General features: G+C 38.3%; 1 protein-coding gene across 6 annotated transcripts in view; it reads right to left on the bottom strand.

Annotated features, from left to right (window-relative positions):
* Positions 1–15063, bottom strand: part of GAB1 (GRB2 associated binding protein 1) — a 131622-nt gene that overhangs the window by 13462 nt on the left and 103097 nt on the right. For all 6 annotated transcript variants that reach the window (XM_032788383.2, XM_032788380.2, XM_032788382.2 and 3 more), the window contains 3 exons: positions 13916–14508; positions 9174–9247; positions 8680–8983 (listed from right to left, as the gene is read on the bottom strand). In XM_032788383.2, the coding sequence (XP_032644274.1) occupies positions 8680–8983; positions 9174–9247; positions 13916–14508 (971 nt within the window). The remainder of the gene's footprint in view (positions 1–8679; positions 8984–9173; positions 9248–13915; positions 14509–15063) is intronic.

The following is a 15063-nucleotide window of genomic DNA, read 5'->3' as shown; positions in this document are numbered from 1 at the left end:
TTTAGTGTCATGGAGAAGGCAATTAAAAAAAAAAAAGGTATTTTTTATTTTTATCTGTAACAGAAACAATCCCCACCTTGACTGAACAAGTTGAACTGACAGAAGCAATTGGAAGGATTAAATACTTTTCTCTACAAAATAATCAAAAAGTAAAATGAATGTACCCTTAAAACTGTATATCTACTCTGAAAAATGACTATAACAGTTATAAATATATATATAATCTATATAAACTATAAAAATTGGCAGATTCTTACTCAGCTTATCTGCTCTCTGTGTGAATTTAGAACTAAATCAAAGCTGACTAACAATAATTTTTACAACTTTTTAATACTACAGTGCCAATGAAACTCTGGGAGAGCAAGCTGGATTCTACTCTAGCTCACGCACCATAATCAGAATTGTTAGTTTGAATGCAGAATTCATTGTTGCAGTGCTACCACTCTGTTTATTTTACTGTAAGTCTTGTGATATTTGTCATTTTCTTAAAGCCCAAACCTCTAATGTCATGTTTTGTGAGCTTTCATTTTCAAAAGAAAGCACATTTCTAGCTATCATGGTTTCAAAAAAGCTTGACAATGTGAAAGGCTCAAAACCAGAAGTCAAACAGAGCCCTAAATTAACTTTTTAAGTTCTTATGAATTTTGAATGCATGGATTTTGAATTTGTGACGTATAGGTAATAAAGAATTTAGGTCTGACTTTCAGATTGAGTTTGCAAAGTGGGAAGTAAAAAAAAAAAACAAAAATCATTTTTTATATGTAAAGTGAGGAGATCTGATCTTAAATGGTATTTGAACAAACAATTTTTCAGACTAAAACCACACTTCAGGGTGTTCCACATTATATTTTAAGTGGTTCAATAATACACTGGCTTAGATGGTGAAAGACATAAATGCCACATGGCCACCTTAAGTTTTATTTTATGATGCTGCTCCTGCTATATCAAAATGTACATATTGTTCAAACTGCATACAAATATGTCACAAGGAAATCGTACACGGGGAGATTTGTAACAAAGTTTTGTAAGTAATCAGGGTTCCAGAATTTCCTAACAGAATAGGATGTGCGTATGTTTTAAAAGACACATGTACTGTACAAACCCACACACAACCATGGGTGATGAAGACTGTGGCAAGGTCAGAATCAATTCCAGTACTTCCAACTATCATCTATGAGAGAGGTTTCATATAAAATTCCTTTCTTCAAAGGATGACTATACCTAAAACCACATTAAAAAAAATAAATACTGGAAGCTTCTATAAAGTAAAATTTCAGTGAGGAGATGTCAACAAGCAGGCACCCCCACGCAAAAAAAAAAAAAGAACAAAAGAATGTATACATTGCTTTTTAGTAGGATCCTACTTCAAGTTACTGTACAGCGCAGTCTAATGCTTAATTTCAGTAAGTCTCAAAGATACAGTTTGCCTTTCAAATATACTCAGAATAACTATAGTAGCCCACATATTTTCTGCTTCAGCAAAATCCAGAGACTTAGATGCTAATCTCAATATCATTTTGTAGAGTCTTAAATAATAATAATATAGCATGCATTTGCCTCAGTCTTTATTTAATGTTTTTGTCACCAATTTCTAATTGTCACATATAAAATTACATGAGGTAAATTATCTTTCACTTTCCTCAAGGGTAATAAAATAAAGAGAGCAAGGAATCCTGTGGCACCTTATAGACTAACAGACGTTTTGGAGCATGAGCTTTCATGACTCAATACCCACTTCATCAGATGCATGTAGTGGAAATTTCCAGGGACAGGTATATATATGCAGGGCCGGCTTTAGCAATTTCGCCACCCCAAGCACGGCGGCATGCCGCAGGGGGCGCTCTGCCGCTCACCAGTCCCGCAGCTCCGGTGGACCTCCCACAGACGTTTGTGCGGACAGTCAGCTGGTCCCACGGCTCCGGTGGAGCTGCCACAGGCGTGTCTGCGGGAGATCCACTGGAGCCGCGGGACCAGTGGACCGTCAGCAGCCACGCCTGCGGCAGCTCCACCGGAGCTGCCTGCCGCCCTCCCAGCCACCGGCAGAGAGCCCCCCGCGGCATGCTGCCTGAAGCACGCACTTGGCGCGCTGTGGCCTGGAGCCGGCCCTGTATATATGCAAGCAAGCTAGAGATAATGAGGTTAGTTCAATCAGGGAGGATGAGGCCCTGTTCTAGCAGTTGGGGTGTGAAACCCAAGGGAGGAGAAACTGGTTTTCACACCCCAACTGCTAGAGCAGGGCCTCATCCTCCCTGATTGAACCAACCTCATTATCTCTAGCTTGCTTGCATATATATCTGCCCCTGGAAATTTCCACTACATGCATCCAACGAAGTGGGTATTCACCCACAAAAGCTCATGCTCCAAAATGTCTGTTAGTCTATAAGGTGCCACAGGATTCTTTGCTGCTTTTACAGATCCAGACTAACACGGCTACCCCTCTGATACTTGAAAATAAAGAGAGGACATTAAATTACTCTTATAACTCTAGGTTCTCATCAAACCTTGTTAGAGGAAAGAACATGATTTTTCCCCTCAGGAATTCTTTCCCTGATACAGAGGCATTCACTTCTCAGAAAACGAAGTCAAGGAATAGTTAACTACTGAATCCTCCTGGGAAGCAACAAGTTCCAGAGAACAGGGCACATCAAGCTAGGAATCAGGAGACCTGGATTCTATGTGTGGTTCTGCTATAGTTTCAAGTGTATGACTTTGAAAAAGTCTTTTAGTATTTCCATTCCTGATTTTGCTCATCTGGAAAATAGGAATAAATTGAGTGCATATCCATTTGTCAAGAGCTTTGAAGTCTGCTGATGGAGAGCTACGTGAATGCTAGGTGATATATTATTTTGCTATAGCTGAGTCAGTCCTAAGATTTCTTAAACATACAACTTTCTTTTCTTTTTTTTTTGTTAATCATGTTCTAAAATCATGTCAGTTTTTTACATATCACTTAGATGAGTGTTTTCATTATCATGACTGTAACCTCCTCCAGATACTGGACCAGGGTGAAATCCCGGCATCATTCAGCCAATGGGAGCTTTGCCAAGTTTCCATCCCAGTCTTCTAATTGGCTTAAAAAGCCATGCACCTCTATGGCACTATGTATATATATTTTTTTAAACAAGCAATTAATCTTCTCTGTTTTGTGGACTACATTACTTAAAACTCTAGTATATTGTCATAATACTTATTGGTCTAATCAACTGCACTGAAGAGGACAATGAGAAAAGTACAGTTGTCAACAAAGAGTCATTCCTGTTTCTACTCCTAAACTACTACTTTCTTCATTCTCTACTACATTTGGGTACATATCATTCTGCTTTTCCTTTGCTTTAATAAATCATACTTCAAGGAAGGAGTGCTTGATAGTCTCAAAGAATTAAGATGTCATAGCAGAGCTTGAGGCCAAGCTAGTCAATTACCTTTAGATTTAGAGGAACACCACCCAGTTGTGCTGAGGAAAACAGAGATTCCTTAAAGGCAAATCCCATTTTGCTAGCAATATTGTTTCCAATTTAGCATCACACTACATGCAACTATGGCAGGTTAGAGCAGCAAAAGCACAATGACTACAAAAGAAATACAGTGCGAAAGACTGGTCTTTTAAAGTAACATTTAAAAATATACTTTTCAAATTCAGTTCTGATAAGTACAGTAAAAACAAATGTGGCAGAATACTTTGGATTTTGTCCCAAAGAGTATATCACTTACCTGTTATTACCCTTGTCTGAAGGCTGTATCTTGAATTGATCCAGGCTGTTGGGTCATGAGGCCTCCAGCCATGCTTCAAAAGGGCTTTCAAAGATTCCAGAAATTACTGAAAGCTCCCTCGTTTGTGGGAGCAGCTGTGAGCCAGGATAGGGAGTGGTGCTACATACAATACATTATAACCCCAAACTATTTAATCCTTTTTGACCAAATAAATTTAACCTAGGACACAGTAGGACAGGCATAGCCTAACTCAGTTCACAGCTGCTTTTTTTTTTTTTTTTGCCTCAGGGACACTTCTGCAAATAAGAAGTCTGCAGACTGCTAGGTCCTTAGCTATCTGAGGGGGTGGATGGGTGTTCAGGTGTATGTTAGTATGCATATATGCTGGTGAATTTTAGGTTATTAATTTAATATGAATGAATTCTCAAGGATACAAAAAGGGATACCACCACCCACAACTCACCCTTTCTTCACCATATTAAACCCTCTTTTACAACACTATACTATTTCCTAAGAACTAGCATTCAGAAAATGTCTAAAAGGTGTCCAAATGTTCCAATATTTATTCCTGAGAGGCCCACTCTCTTTTAGCCACTGACAGGGCCAGGTCTCTGTTGGTTAACATGTTGGTCCCCAGAGATGGTGGAACCAGAGGAAGCAATATAATATTGCAAACCTCATTTCCACAAAACAGATTAGGGGGGAAGGGGGAAAGAAGAGAGAGAGACAGGGAAGAGGGGTAAATATCTGTAATTACTGCACCAAACCTTGGTCTCACTGAATTCTATGGCAGAACTTTGACTCCAGTGAGTCCACGATTTCACCCATTACTATCCTGTAAAGCCTTCCAGTTCTCAAAAAAAAGGTCAAAGGGATCTGTAGACAGAGGAACCCAACAACACTAAAAAGTACAGGGCATTCTGTTCTTATCTGTGAATTTTCATTACCTTATTAGTGTATGTCATGGCCTTAATGTTATTTTAAAACACAGAATGTGAGGGGAAATGTTTCTGAACTACCCACAAATTATTTTTACCATTGTAAAAATTTATTGAGTGGAGTAAACACCAGTTACTGTTTAAAATATTGTTGTTTCATTTGCACATCTATGTAAAAATTGAGGTCAAACTAAAACAATTGCCATGTGGACCAAAGAACAGGAGGGGTGCATATGTACTGAGACTCAAGCTTTATTTACCCCTCCCAATACCAAACAATCAGAATCACTTTAAATTAGGAAACTCCTTTAAAAAATTAATCTTCCTCAAATTTAACACTCCTGATCCAGCACCACAAATCTTGGCCAGGACTAGGTATGTCAAGTCTCAGCATAGTACATTCTTATCAGTTATTAAAAACCCATTTGAAACAGGAGTTTAAAATGGAAAGATGAAACAACCTTAGGTCTGATCCCGCAATGGTAACTACTAGCATGGTTCCCTGTGCTCATGTGAGGTCCTGCTAAAGTTAATTGACTCTACATGGATGCAGAGGTCCACGCTAAATATATCACTACAGGGACAAGATCACACATAAGGCAACAATGTTTCTCATTAAATAAGAAACTTTGCCATCAGTACCAGAGAGAAAGGAGTTGATGATTGGATGCTATGAGAGTTTCTCTCTATAGAAATAACTGTAGCTATCCATACACAGTTAAGGCTCACAGCTGCTTCCTTAGATAGGAGAAGGTGTGGTCCTGAAATTTCTGGAGGTCTTATAACCCAACACTGTGGATCTCTGCCATGATACATTCTTTTAGAGAAATAGTAGTACATTCCAACAAAAATTCTTAAAACAAGCACAGGTTACACACTGAAATTCCTCTATACTTAAAATGAAAACTCAACAAACATTTTATGCACCACATTCCTCACATTTTTTTTTTCCTTTTTCCTAATTCTGGCTGGGCTTTCTTGAAATGCCTGGTCTATCCATTAACCTCAAGGTACTTGGATTAACTTATAACAGAATATTGTCAAAATATTTTTAAACTACAAGTGTAGAAACAGTGTGTTAGGAGAAATTACTACAATAACTTGAAGGTTGAAAAAGCATCACGCCAAATCTTTGTAATGTATGCATGTTTCAGTTATATAAAGGACCACGGAAATTTATCGTAGTTTTGTGCCATGTTAATGGCATTTGAAATTACTCAAAAATATTCTAGAGCATGGGCACTTCATCTGTTGACATTTAAACATGACAAAATAACATAACTAGAATGTTTAAATAAGTTCATATTAAGAATGGAGAGAAATAGTATGTAAGATTTAATTTATTTTATGGGTTACTAAATAAGGTAAAATTTCACAGTGGTAAAATCAGACATTATCATCCTTGGTTAACAAAATCAGGGTTTTTGTTTGTTTGTTTGTTTTTAAAGCATAGTCCTCTTTTCTCCCATTTCCCTTACCTCCTAAAAATTTACTGTCATAAATTTTAGTCTTCTGCTGGATATAGTTTTACTTTACAAATAGTTGGCAGTATTTGACTATTATATAATTTTTAAATGAAAATTCAAGTTCTTTAGAAAAATAAAACTAATTTGTTTTCAAGCTGTTTTATAAAGGCCATCACTGCTGGTAGAAAATGGGCAGAGCCAATTAATATGAGCTGTGTTGTATAACAGTACATTTGTTAATATATCAGTAAACCTGATGATCTCTTTTCTCCATCCACTGAAGTTAACAGGACTTCTCAGATTCTTAACGTGTTTAAGTCCTTTCCTGGATTCGGCTGATGATATCACTTTTTAGAATGCTGCTGTTTTAAGAAGAGATACAAAAAAGCAATGTCTCTTTATCAGAGATCTACGTGGTTGCACTGTATTGTCAACAATGAAGTGGCAATCTTTTTAGTACAGAGATCGGCCTTTTGTGAAGGTCAATACAAGCTATGTTGATAAAAAAATGCAAACTAACGAGTCAAGGAAAAATATTTTTAAACAGTTTTGTATTTATTTTAAAAATATTTTCCAATATCAATTTTTTTCATTGTGTTACTGCCAAATATTTCTTAACAGTTAAACATAACTACTGTCTGGCAACATGAAAACAATTGGATGTGAGCAGGAAGTCAAGATTCTGAGGAAGGCTATGTTTTGTATTCCCAACACTGCTAGTCAGCTACAGGACTTGGCACTTCCCGTTTTATGCAGAGATCTTCTACTTCATCGTCCTGACAGCATTAGTGTTACCAGTTGAAAATTTAAATTACTAAAATTTTGGGGGCATGTGAGTTTTTAAGCACAGATTACATTTCCTCCCTAAAGTGATACATGTAGATCAGTTCAGCCATTTTTCAAGTTGATAAATATTATTGGTTTCAGATATTAAAAAACTAATTTTCAAATGATATATATTTAGAAACCAACATTGCTGATGTTTGATCTTATGTATGAGCTAATGTCTCTTAGTATTTTCATCCAAAGATAAGAAAATTATAAATGTCAAAGTCTGGAAAAAAAAAAAAAAACTCTTTTGAGAATGCCAAAAAATGACATAACCATTTATCTACAAGGCCCGTATGTTGATGAAACATGACAGTGAGATTGAAAATCATAAGCTGCTTTGATCTCTCTAATCAAATGTCTCACATCAACAGACTATAAGAGAAAGACTTATTTGTTTTTAAAGAGAGACCATTTTAGTCTCGAGCATATAACTTGTTTTTAAAGGAAAGTAAATCCAGTGTACCATAATGCTGCATAGAAATTAACATCTTAACGGAATGCTACAGGGGATTTACCTTTAAGTAAGATAAGTGTTTGGGCCCATTTGTCAGACTTCTCTTAAATTCTGTTTTTTTGGTTGGTTGGTTGGTTGATTGGTTGGTTTTGCTCATGCACTTTTGTCACTGAAGTTGCTGTAGCTTCCTCAAACTCACTACAGTGTCTCCCACAAATTAAGTAGCTCTTAAAACCAAAACAGAAATGTTTTTAAATGTTAAGATACTTAAGATCTAGCAATCTCCATAAAAGCAGGGAAATTCAAAATAAATCCTAACTCAGTCCACTTCACAGGCATTACTTGACATTTAGGGCCAGCTCTTGGCATCTATCTCTTAGCGTGAGGCAAATGCAGCTTGAGAACCCTGGGCTGGTGTGATTTAGTGGCCTCTGAGCTCTATCTGGATCCCAAAGGCTGTATTGCAACTTCCTGGCCAACAACCTAATCTGCTTCCTATGTGACTCTGTCCTACCTGAACAGTGAAGTCAAGATGATGGGCAGTCCCAACTGTGAACTAAGAATGAGCAGGGAAGGTCTAATTTCCTTGCTTTTACAGACTGCAGTAAGGCCTAACATTTAAGATTTCTATATTTAACGAAGATATTCATGTTTTTCATTATTTAAAAGAAAATTTAAATAAAAAATGTTCTATAATACTGGGTTACTTTTAATAGGATGTGTTAGAAGTAGCATGACACGTATCATACAATTCATTCTCCCATAGTATGATTAATTTTTGAGACACTGTAACAATAATATTTTCAGCAACAGTATATGCCTAAAACAATGCTAAAGGGGAAATGTAAGAACCATTTTATCATTGAATCATGCAGTACTTTTACCTAGTAACATGTTACTATGCTTACAGTGATATATTTAATCAAAATGTTAATATGGTCTCCCTTCATAGCGAGCAGGCCATCTATATCCTGTTACATATAAGAACTAACTCACAACTCTTAGTCTGTTTGTAGTTTATAACAGGAAATGGCGTGCCACATCTTGATTAATAAAAACATGTACAGCTATAATCTTTAAACCTACAGAAATATTCAGTTTTATTACTCAGGTAATTTTAAATGACCAAATACTTTCTAAAGATTCTTAGTTCTGCTTTTTTTGTCTGAATTCTTGGAAAACAATCATTTCATACTATCTTGATTTTGGTATGAAAAGTTGAAGCGCTAAATCATTATATTATAGGGTAAGAGCAACTTCCACAGCATGTTTTTCTCACCTTTTCTGTCAGGTTTGAGGTTCCGATCTACCGGTGGTGGTTCACATTCTGCAACAGGTACTGGCCTTCTGGGAGGGGTCTTTGGACTGGACTTGAAACCCATGTGGGCGGGTGGAGGGACTTGCATTCCAAATAACGAAAAATCAAATGTACCCGGTGTCATAGGTACATAGTTTGTTTCTTGTATGGGTTCAGTAAAGCTGCTGGAATGCTGCCGTGGTGGAGAGTTAGGATTCATTGGGACATAGTTTTCATCCAGTTCTTCACTTGAAACACTTCCCACTGTGAACATGCTTCTGTTTTTCTAGAATTAACATACATTTCCTTTAACAACAAAATAATCAGTTATGCTATCAGCTGTGAAATCAGATTCATATTTTAATCTCATCTACTAAAAATACTGTGTAACTCTACACCCTGGTTTTGTACTACAGAACACATAACATGCAAATGTTTTGTCAGTATAGTCTCAAGTCAGATCAAATCATACTTACAAAGCCTTCCAGTGAGCTAGCTCTGTCATTTGGAAATGATCGTGGAATATCATAGCAGTCTTGAGAACTAATATCTAAAGAATGAAAGGGGTGAAAGTAGGTATTTATTTTCTCATCTCAGTACCTGTCATGTATGTACATTAGACCAGTTTTCCACAGTCTGTAGTTGTTTACTATCTGCTTTCAAGTGCAATTCAAGTTACTGATCTTTAAAGCGCTAGTCATCAAATAATCAAACGGGGAGAAAGAGAGACAGATACACCTGCTATACGATGGTGGAGAGTGGTATAAAGGTTTTGTCACCCTACATTTGGGATGACTCCACTACTTATCAGCAAGTATAAGTCACACTTTAAAGACTGACATTTTCCAGGGCCAGAAACAAGTGATGCATCCTGTTGAAAAGCTGAGAGGTCCCATTTGCAAATGGTATAAAATATCAATATCTGCCATAACAGATTTTGGGATCTCGGTGTTTCACATGCAGTTCTACTTGGAAAAGTAAGTTTAAGAATAGAATTGTGGGTCAGAAGTTTTCCAACAGAATATTTTCTATTGGGAATTGCTGATTCAACAGAATTGAAACATTCCACGGAAACATGTAAATTCCATCAAAACTTTCAAAGGAAACTACCTGGTTTCCTGCCAGATCACCTGCTTGTCTCCTTGGCAGCCCAGCCTCCCAGGGCCTCCAGCAACTTGGGAGGCCAGCTCTCCAACTGGCTTGCTGGTGCACTGGCAAACCAGTCAACCAGCTCATCTGGAAATTTTCAGAACGATCTATTTTGGTTTTCCAAAATGGAATTTTTTGAAAAATTTCCATTGGAAATGTGAAATTTCACATTTTCAACTTTAAATTCCAAATCAGAATGAAATATATTTCCCATGGGACAGAAATTCTAGTTCTTGCCTATCTTATTGTGGGTTGCCTATTTATTTTGTCTCAATATTTCCATTTCAATTTTGCTAAGTTTACAAGTGAAACGTTTGGGGAAGGGGATGGCCTTTTGGACTTTGGTTTTAAATGTTGTAATTTTGAAATACCAATTCATTCTTTCCATCAAACAAAACATTAAAATAATATCCATACAACTACATCATCAATTCCTTTTTTGTATTTTGCCTTAAAATGTTCCTTACCTAATTCCTCTCTCCAAAGGACTTCTTTTTTAAGATCCCTCACCTAATAATTAATATTACTTTAATTGGTTTGATAATTTATATTAACATTACATTGTTATGTTCAGCTGTCTCAGAAAACTAGGGCATCCATTAAAGCATTAGAGATCTTTACAAGATTAATGGAATGGATTTCTCTGTATCTGATTGGAGATGTAACACCACTATCTCCCAACCTTTCCATTATTATAAAAACAGACATGTATATTGCTTCTGATATTTAATCAATCTTAGCTTGAAAGAGAAAAAAAGATAGAACAACTGTAAGTAGCAAATTTTTCCTTAGGCAGAAGCAGCTGGATGTTAAGAAACATCCAAAAATGTGTTAAGTCTCATATGGAAAATAATAAGTATACTTTAAAGTCCAGAAATACAAATATGTTTTCATTATTATATTTCCATTTTTTCTAGACAAACTGCATTACATATACTTAATCATAGGGAGGTAAATATATTTTTTGTACCAGCAGAAATAAAGGTATGGGTTTATCTAGACACATAGGGCTTATAGCAGTTCCCACAGATGTCAGTGGGACTCTTTCTATTGACCTCAACAGCAGCGAGATGGGGCCATTAGAAACTAACCTTATACTGAATGACTGATATAAAATTTCCTTTAATGAAATTGATAACAACAAAAAAGAATACTTCTCCACTTTCAGATTTCAAAGACAAATCCAATATTAATTTGACCCTCTTTTGTAAAAGATTTCTAGGATTTCAATGATACTTTGCAATAGAGATATCCTTAATCAAGAGCCCCTATGCTTTGCTACTTTGTTTCCAGAGTCTAAATTCTTCTATTACCACATCTACAAGTTTTTTCCTTTTGAAGACTATCTTCAACTGGAAAAATTTTAGTAGTAACAAGGTTGGCACCTAAGGACCACCCTTCAATACCTTTGTGATGGGGTGTACACCCGACTCTGGTTCTGAGAGGGATGAATTAGGCCAGGTGAGCCCAAATAGCCAATTAAACAGCAAACGAGGGAGATATAGGCTGAGTGGAAAGCCCTGATGAAAGAGGTCACCTGAGCAAAGGTGGGTTGGACTAGCATAAACACAGGAAGCTGGCATCAGAAAAGGCTTCCAGGAGGAAGTTTGCAGTGACCTCCTCTTTAGTAGAAAGGGAAGGAAGGAACCCAGAGAAAGAGTACTACCCTGGGGAGGCCTGGCCCTCAGAGAAGGGCCTACCCTGAAGAGATCATGGTGGACAAGAGAGCCTGTGGGATACAGAGTAGGAAGCAGCCCAGTGAGTAAGCTGCAAGGTTGGAGACTGAACAAATCTTGGCTTGTGTTGTCAGGTCCCTGGGCTGGAACCTGGAGTAGAGGGTGGGCCCAGGTTTCCCCTACCAGCCACTGAGGGAGTGGCACCATGGGGCAGTGAACAGGAAGACTGCCTAAGACATTACTGGAGTGACATGGTCAGGGCAGTGAGGACTGCCTCATGCTTTTTGTGGCAAGACACTTTGAAAAAATACTCTGGAAGGGAAAACTGCTGTGATTTGGCCAGCCCCAGTGTAACTTAGAACAGCTTCTGAGTTGCTCTGTTTTTGCAGCTGCAGCCAGCTGAATATTATGTGCTCCACCCCATTTGCAGATAGGTGGTTGTGGTGAGGTAGAGGGGCAGCACAGTGTTGACTATGCCAGTTTTGTGACATCTATTGATTCCCTGGTATCAGGAGGAATCCTCAACTGCCCCTGTCTGATAGCTTTCTGGGCTGAATCCATGGCTGGTTTGGATCTACAAAGCCACAGACTTGTTATCCATTCATCTAAGAGTCTATAATGCTGTCATAGAAAGAGGAGGTAATGAGATTTTTTTTTTTTTTTTTACTTATCAGTCCTACAAACTGAATGTCAACTCTAGCTCAAGCTGAGGGTTTGGGTTTTTTCCCCCCCTTTTGCCTTCTCACATATCACAACCAGAGAGAAAGTCCCTGCAGCACAAAGTATAACTTAATATTATACTTATGCAAACACATAGTATCCAAATTCTGCCCTTAGTTACATCTGTACAACTCCAGTTATAACTTGCCTACAGGATCTTTATTACTAGTGATCACACATAAAAAGAAAATAAGATTGCTTGACTTCTGCAAACCAAAGTGAGTTTGACAAGTAGAAAAGACATATGTAAATTAAGTAAATATATTGGATCATTGAGACTCAAGAAACATGGAACTCAAGCAAGTCATTTTTCCAGAACAATTTTAGAACAGCCACTGACTTTACACCTATCACTCATAAGGATTTCCACTGCTGGGCCTTAAGCGACTGCACCTTTGAACAGGAGCAGGGAACTCCATATGTGAGGGAAAGAAGGAAAACTCTCTCTAGCAGTTTAGTTTAGAAGCTACTCATAGGTTTGGAATGTGAGCCACTGCATTGGCAAAAGTGGATTAGAGTGCTAACTTGCCTCTAAACTGCGCGGCCGTGCAGCAGGCTACCAAATTCTGCGCAGGTGGGGAGAGGTGCCTCTCCCCAGCCCCAGCCCCAAAGCTGCCACAGCGAGAGAGGGCTGGGGACAGTCCTCTCTCCCCACTGCAGCCTCGAGACAGCATACATCCCAAATTCCTCATCCCCTGCCCCACCCCAGAGCCCTCACCCCCCAGCTCCCCACATCCCAATCCTCTGCCACAACCCTGATCCTCCCACCCACACCTTGAACCCCTCATCCCCAGCCCCACCCGAGCCCTCACCCCCAGTGAGAGCCCTCATCCCCCTAACCCTAACCCTCTGCCCCAGCCAAGCCCCCTCCTGCACCTCAACCCCCTCATCCTCAACCCCACCCAAGAGCTATCACCCCCAGCCAGAGCCCTCATCCCAACCCCAACCCTCTGCCACAGCCCTGAGCCCCCTCTTGCACCTCAACCCCCTCATCCTTGACCCCACTCCAGAGCCATCACCGCTCCCCACATCTCAACCCTTTGCCCCAGCCCTAAGCCCCCTTCCACACTCCGAACCCCTTGGCCTCACCCCCATCAATATCACCTCCATGCTGGTGCACATAACAAAATTCATTCCGCACACAGATGTAAAAAATCTGAGGGAACATTGTTACAGTGCACCACGCAGGTGAAGTAATGAAGGTTCATGATAAATACGATTTATCACAGGACTAGCACTACCACACAGGATTATAATATAAAATGTACAGAAATATGAAGTATGTTGTCTGCAAATAATTTGGGCAATAGTATATTTGAAGGCTGCGCTAGACAATCTTAATAAATTCTTGAGACTTGGAACATCAAAATTTAAAATACAATGTCTATATTTTGGATGAGGTCACTAGAAGTAAGTTTCTATGTAATACATTTAAAGAAAATTTAAAAATTAATTTAAAATTACTGATGTTTAAAAGGGGCACTCTAGAAAGCTTGATAAAGCCTTTTTATGGTTTTCATTTTGGCTGAGATTTTCAAAGCATTCCAAGAGACTTAGTTACCCTCTTTTCAGTAGAAATTGGGGGCATAATTCCCTTAGCTCCATTCCTTTAAAGAGCTCAGCCTATTGCACAAAATGATTGAAACAGCAAGGTTGAGACACCAACTACTGACCTTTACGAAATATATTCAAATCTACAGTGGAAATGGTATTACTGCGTGATGGTGGCAATCCTGCTGTAGGGATGCAATAACTACTGTCAGTGTCTGAGGCAGTGCGAGTAATGCAACAGGTTTCCACGGGAGATCGATCTGAAGCATGATGTGGTTTTGGTGGCCGAGGTGGAGGAATATCTGGAATAGTTTCTAGCTTTGAAGTTCCTTCTGGAAAAGTTCGTGGAATCTGATAAGTACCTCCAGGTGTTGGGGGAATATCATAACTAATGGAGAAATGCCTCATTTGTGTATCTAATGAAGAAGTAGCAGAAGGGGTATTGAAAACATGCTGCTCTCCTTCTGCATCAGTCCCAGATGGAGATATTGCCTTTGGTAAAACATCCTGTGAATAACTCCTAGGCAGGTTATAAAGGCTGCAGTCTATGGATACTGATGCTGCTCGAGGTGGCGGAGAGTCATAGGTACTTTGTTGCTGAAAAAAGCCGTTCACTGCATGCTTGCTCAATGATGGAGCAGAATTTTTATGGGAGGGTACATTATCATTGCAGTCTGTTTCAGAAGAGATGGACTTTGCCGAGTCAGCATGCAGTCTAAACAAAATAAGATTGAAATGTTGATGTATAAAGAAACACATTACAACAACTGCAAAGAACAACAGAACATTTAAAACGTAAGCAACTAAAAGTCATTCATTTTCTTAATTCTAAAAAAATTAAACTAAAATATTTAAAATAAAGATCTAAAGTAATTATACATGTACACGCGCACACGCGCACACACACATGTGGATATATTCATCGTATCAGCTAGGCAGCTGGGGTTTTCACAAATATGTGACTTTGAATCAAGTCTCAGACTGGTTTGGAAGGCTTCTTGTTTGGCTGGGTATTTTGAAAAAAACATGTTGCACACTATATGAAGAGCTCATTAATGGCAATGTTAACAGTCCAGACATAGCACTAAAATTCTGGGCTTATGGTAACTTGCTTCCTCTAACAAATATGAAGGAAATACAATTAAAAAAAATAAAGCCTTGTAACTTGCAATAGCTTTAAGTAGATACCTAAAGACATATACATCTTTTTTTTCAAGCATATAGAAGACAATGAATACAGTAAAACAGAAAATCAAGCCAGAATAGCTGA

This window comes from Chelonoidis abingdonii, chromosome 5, assembly GCF_003597395.2.
Source record: "Chelonoidis abingdonii isolate Lonesome George chromosome 5, CheloAbing_2.0, whole genome shotgun sequence".
NCBI classification, from domain to species: Eukaryota; Metazoa; Chordata; order Testudines; family Testudinidae; genus Chelonoidis; species Chelonoidis abingdonii.
Note: the sequence above shows the minus strand (reverse complement) of the source record. Positions and strands in the feature narration are given on the sequence as shown.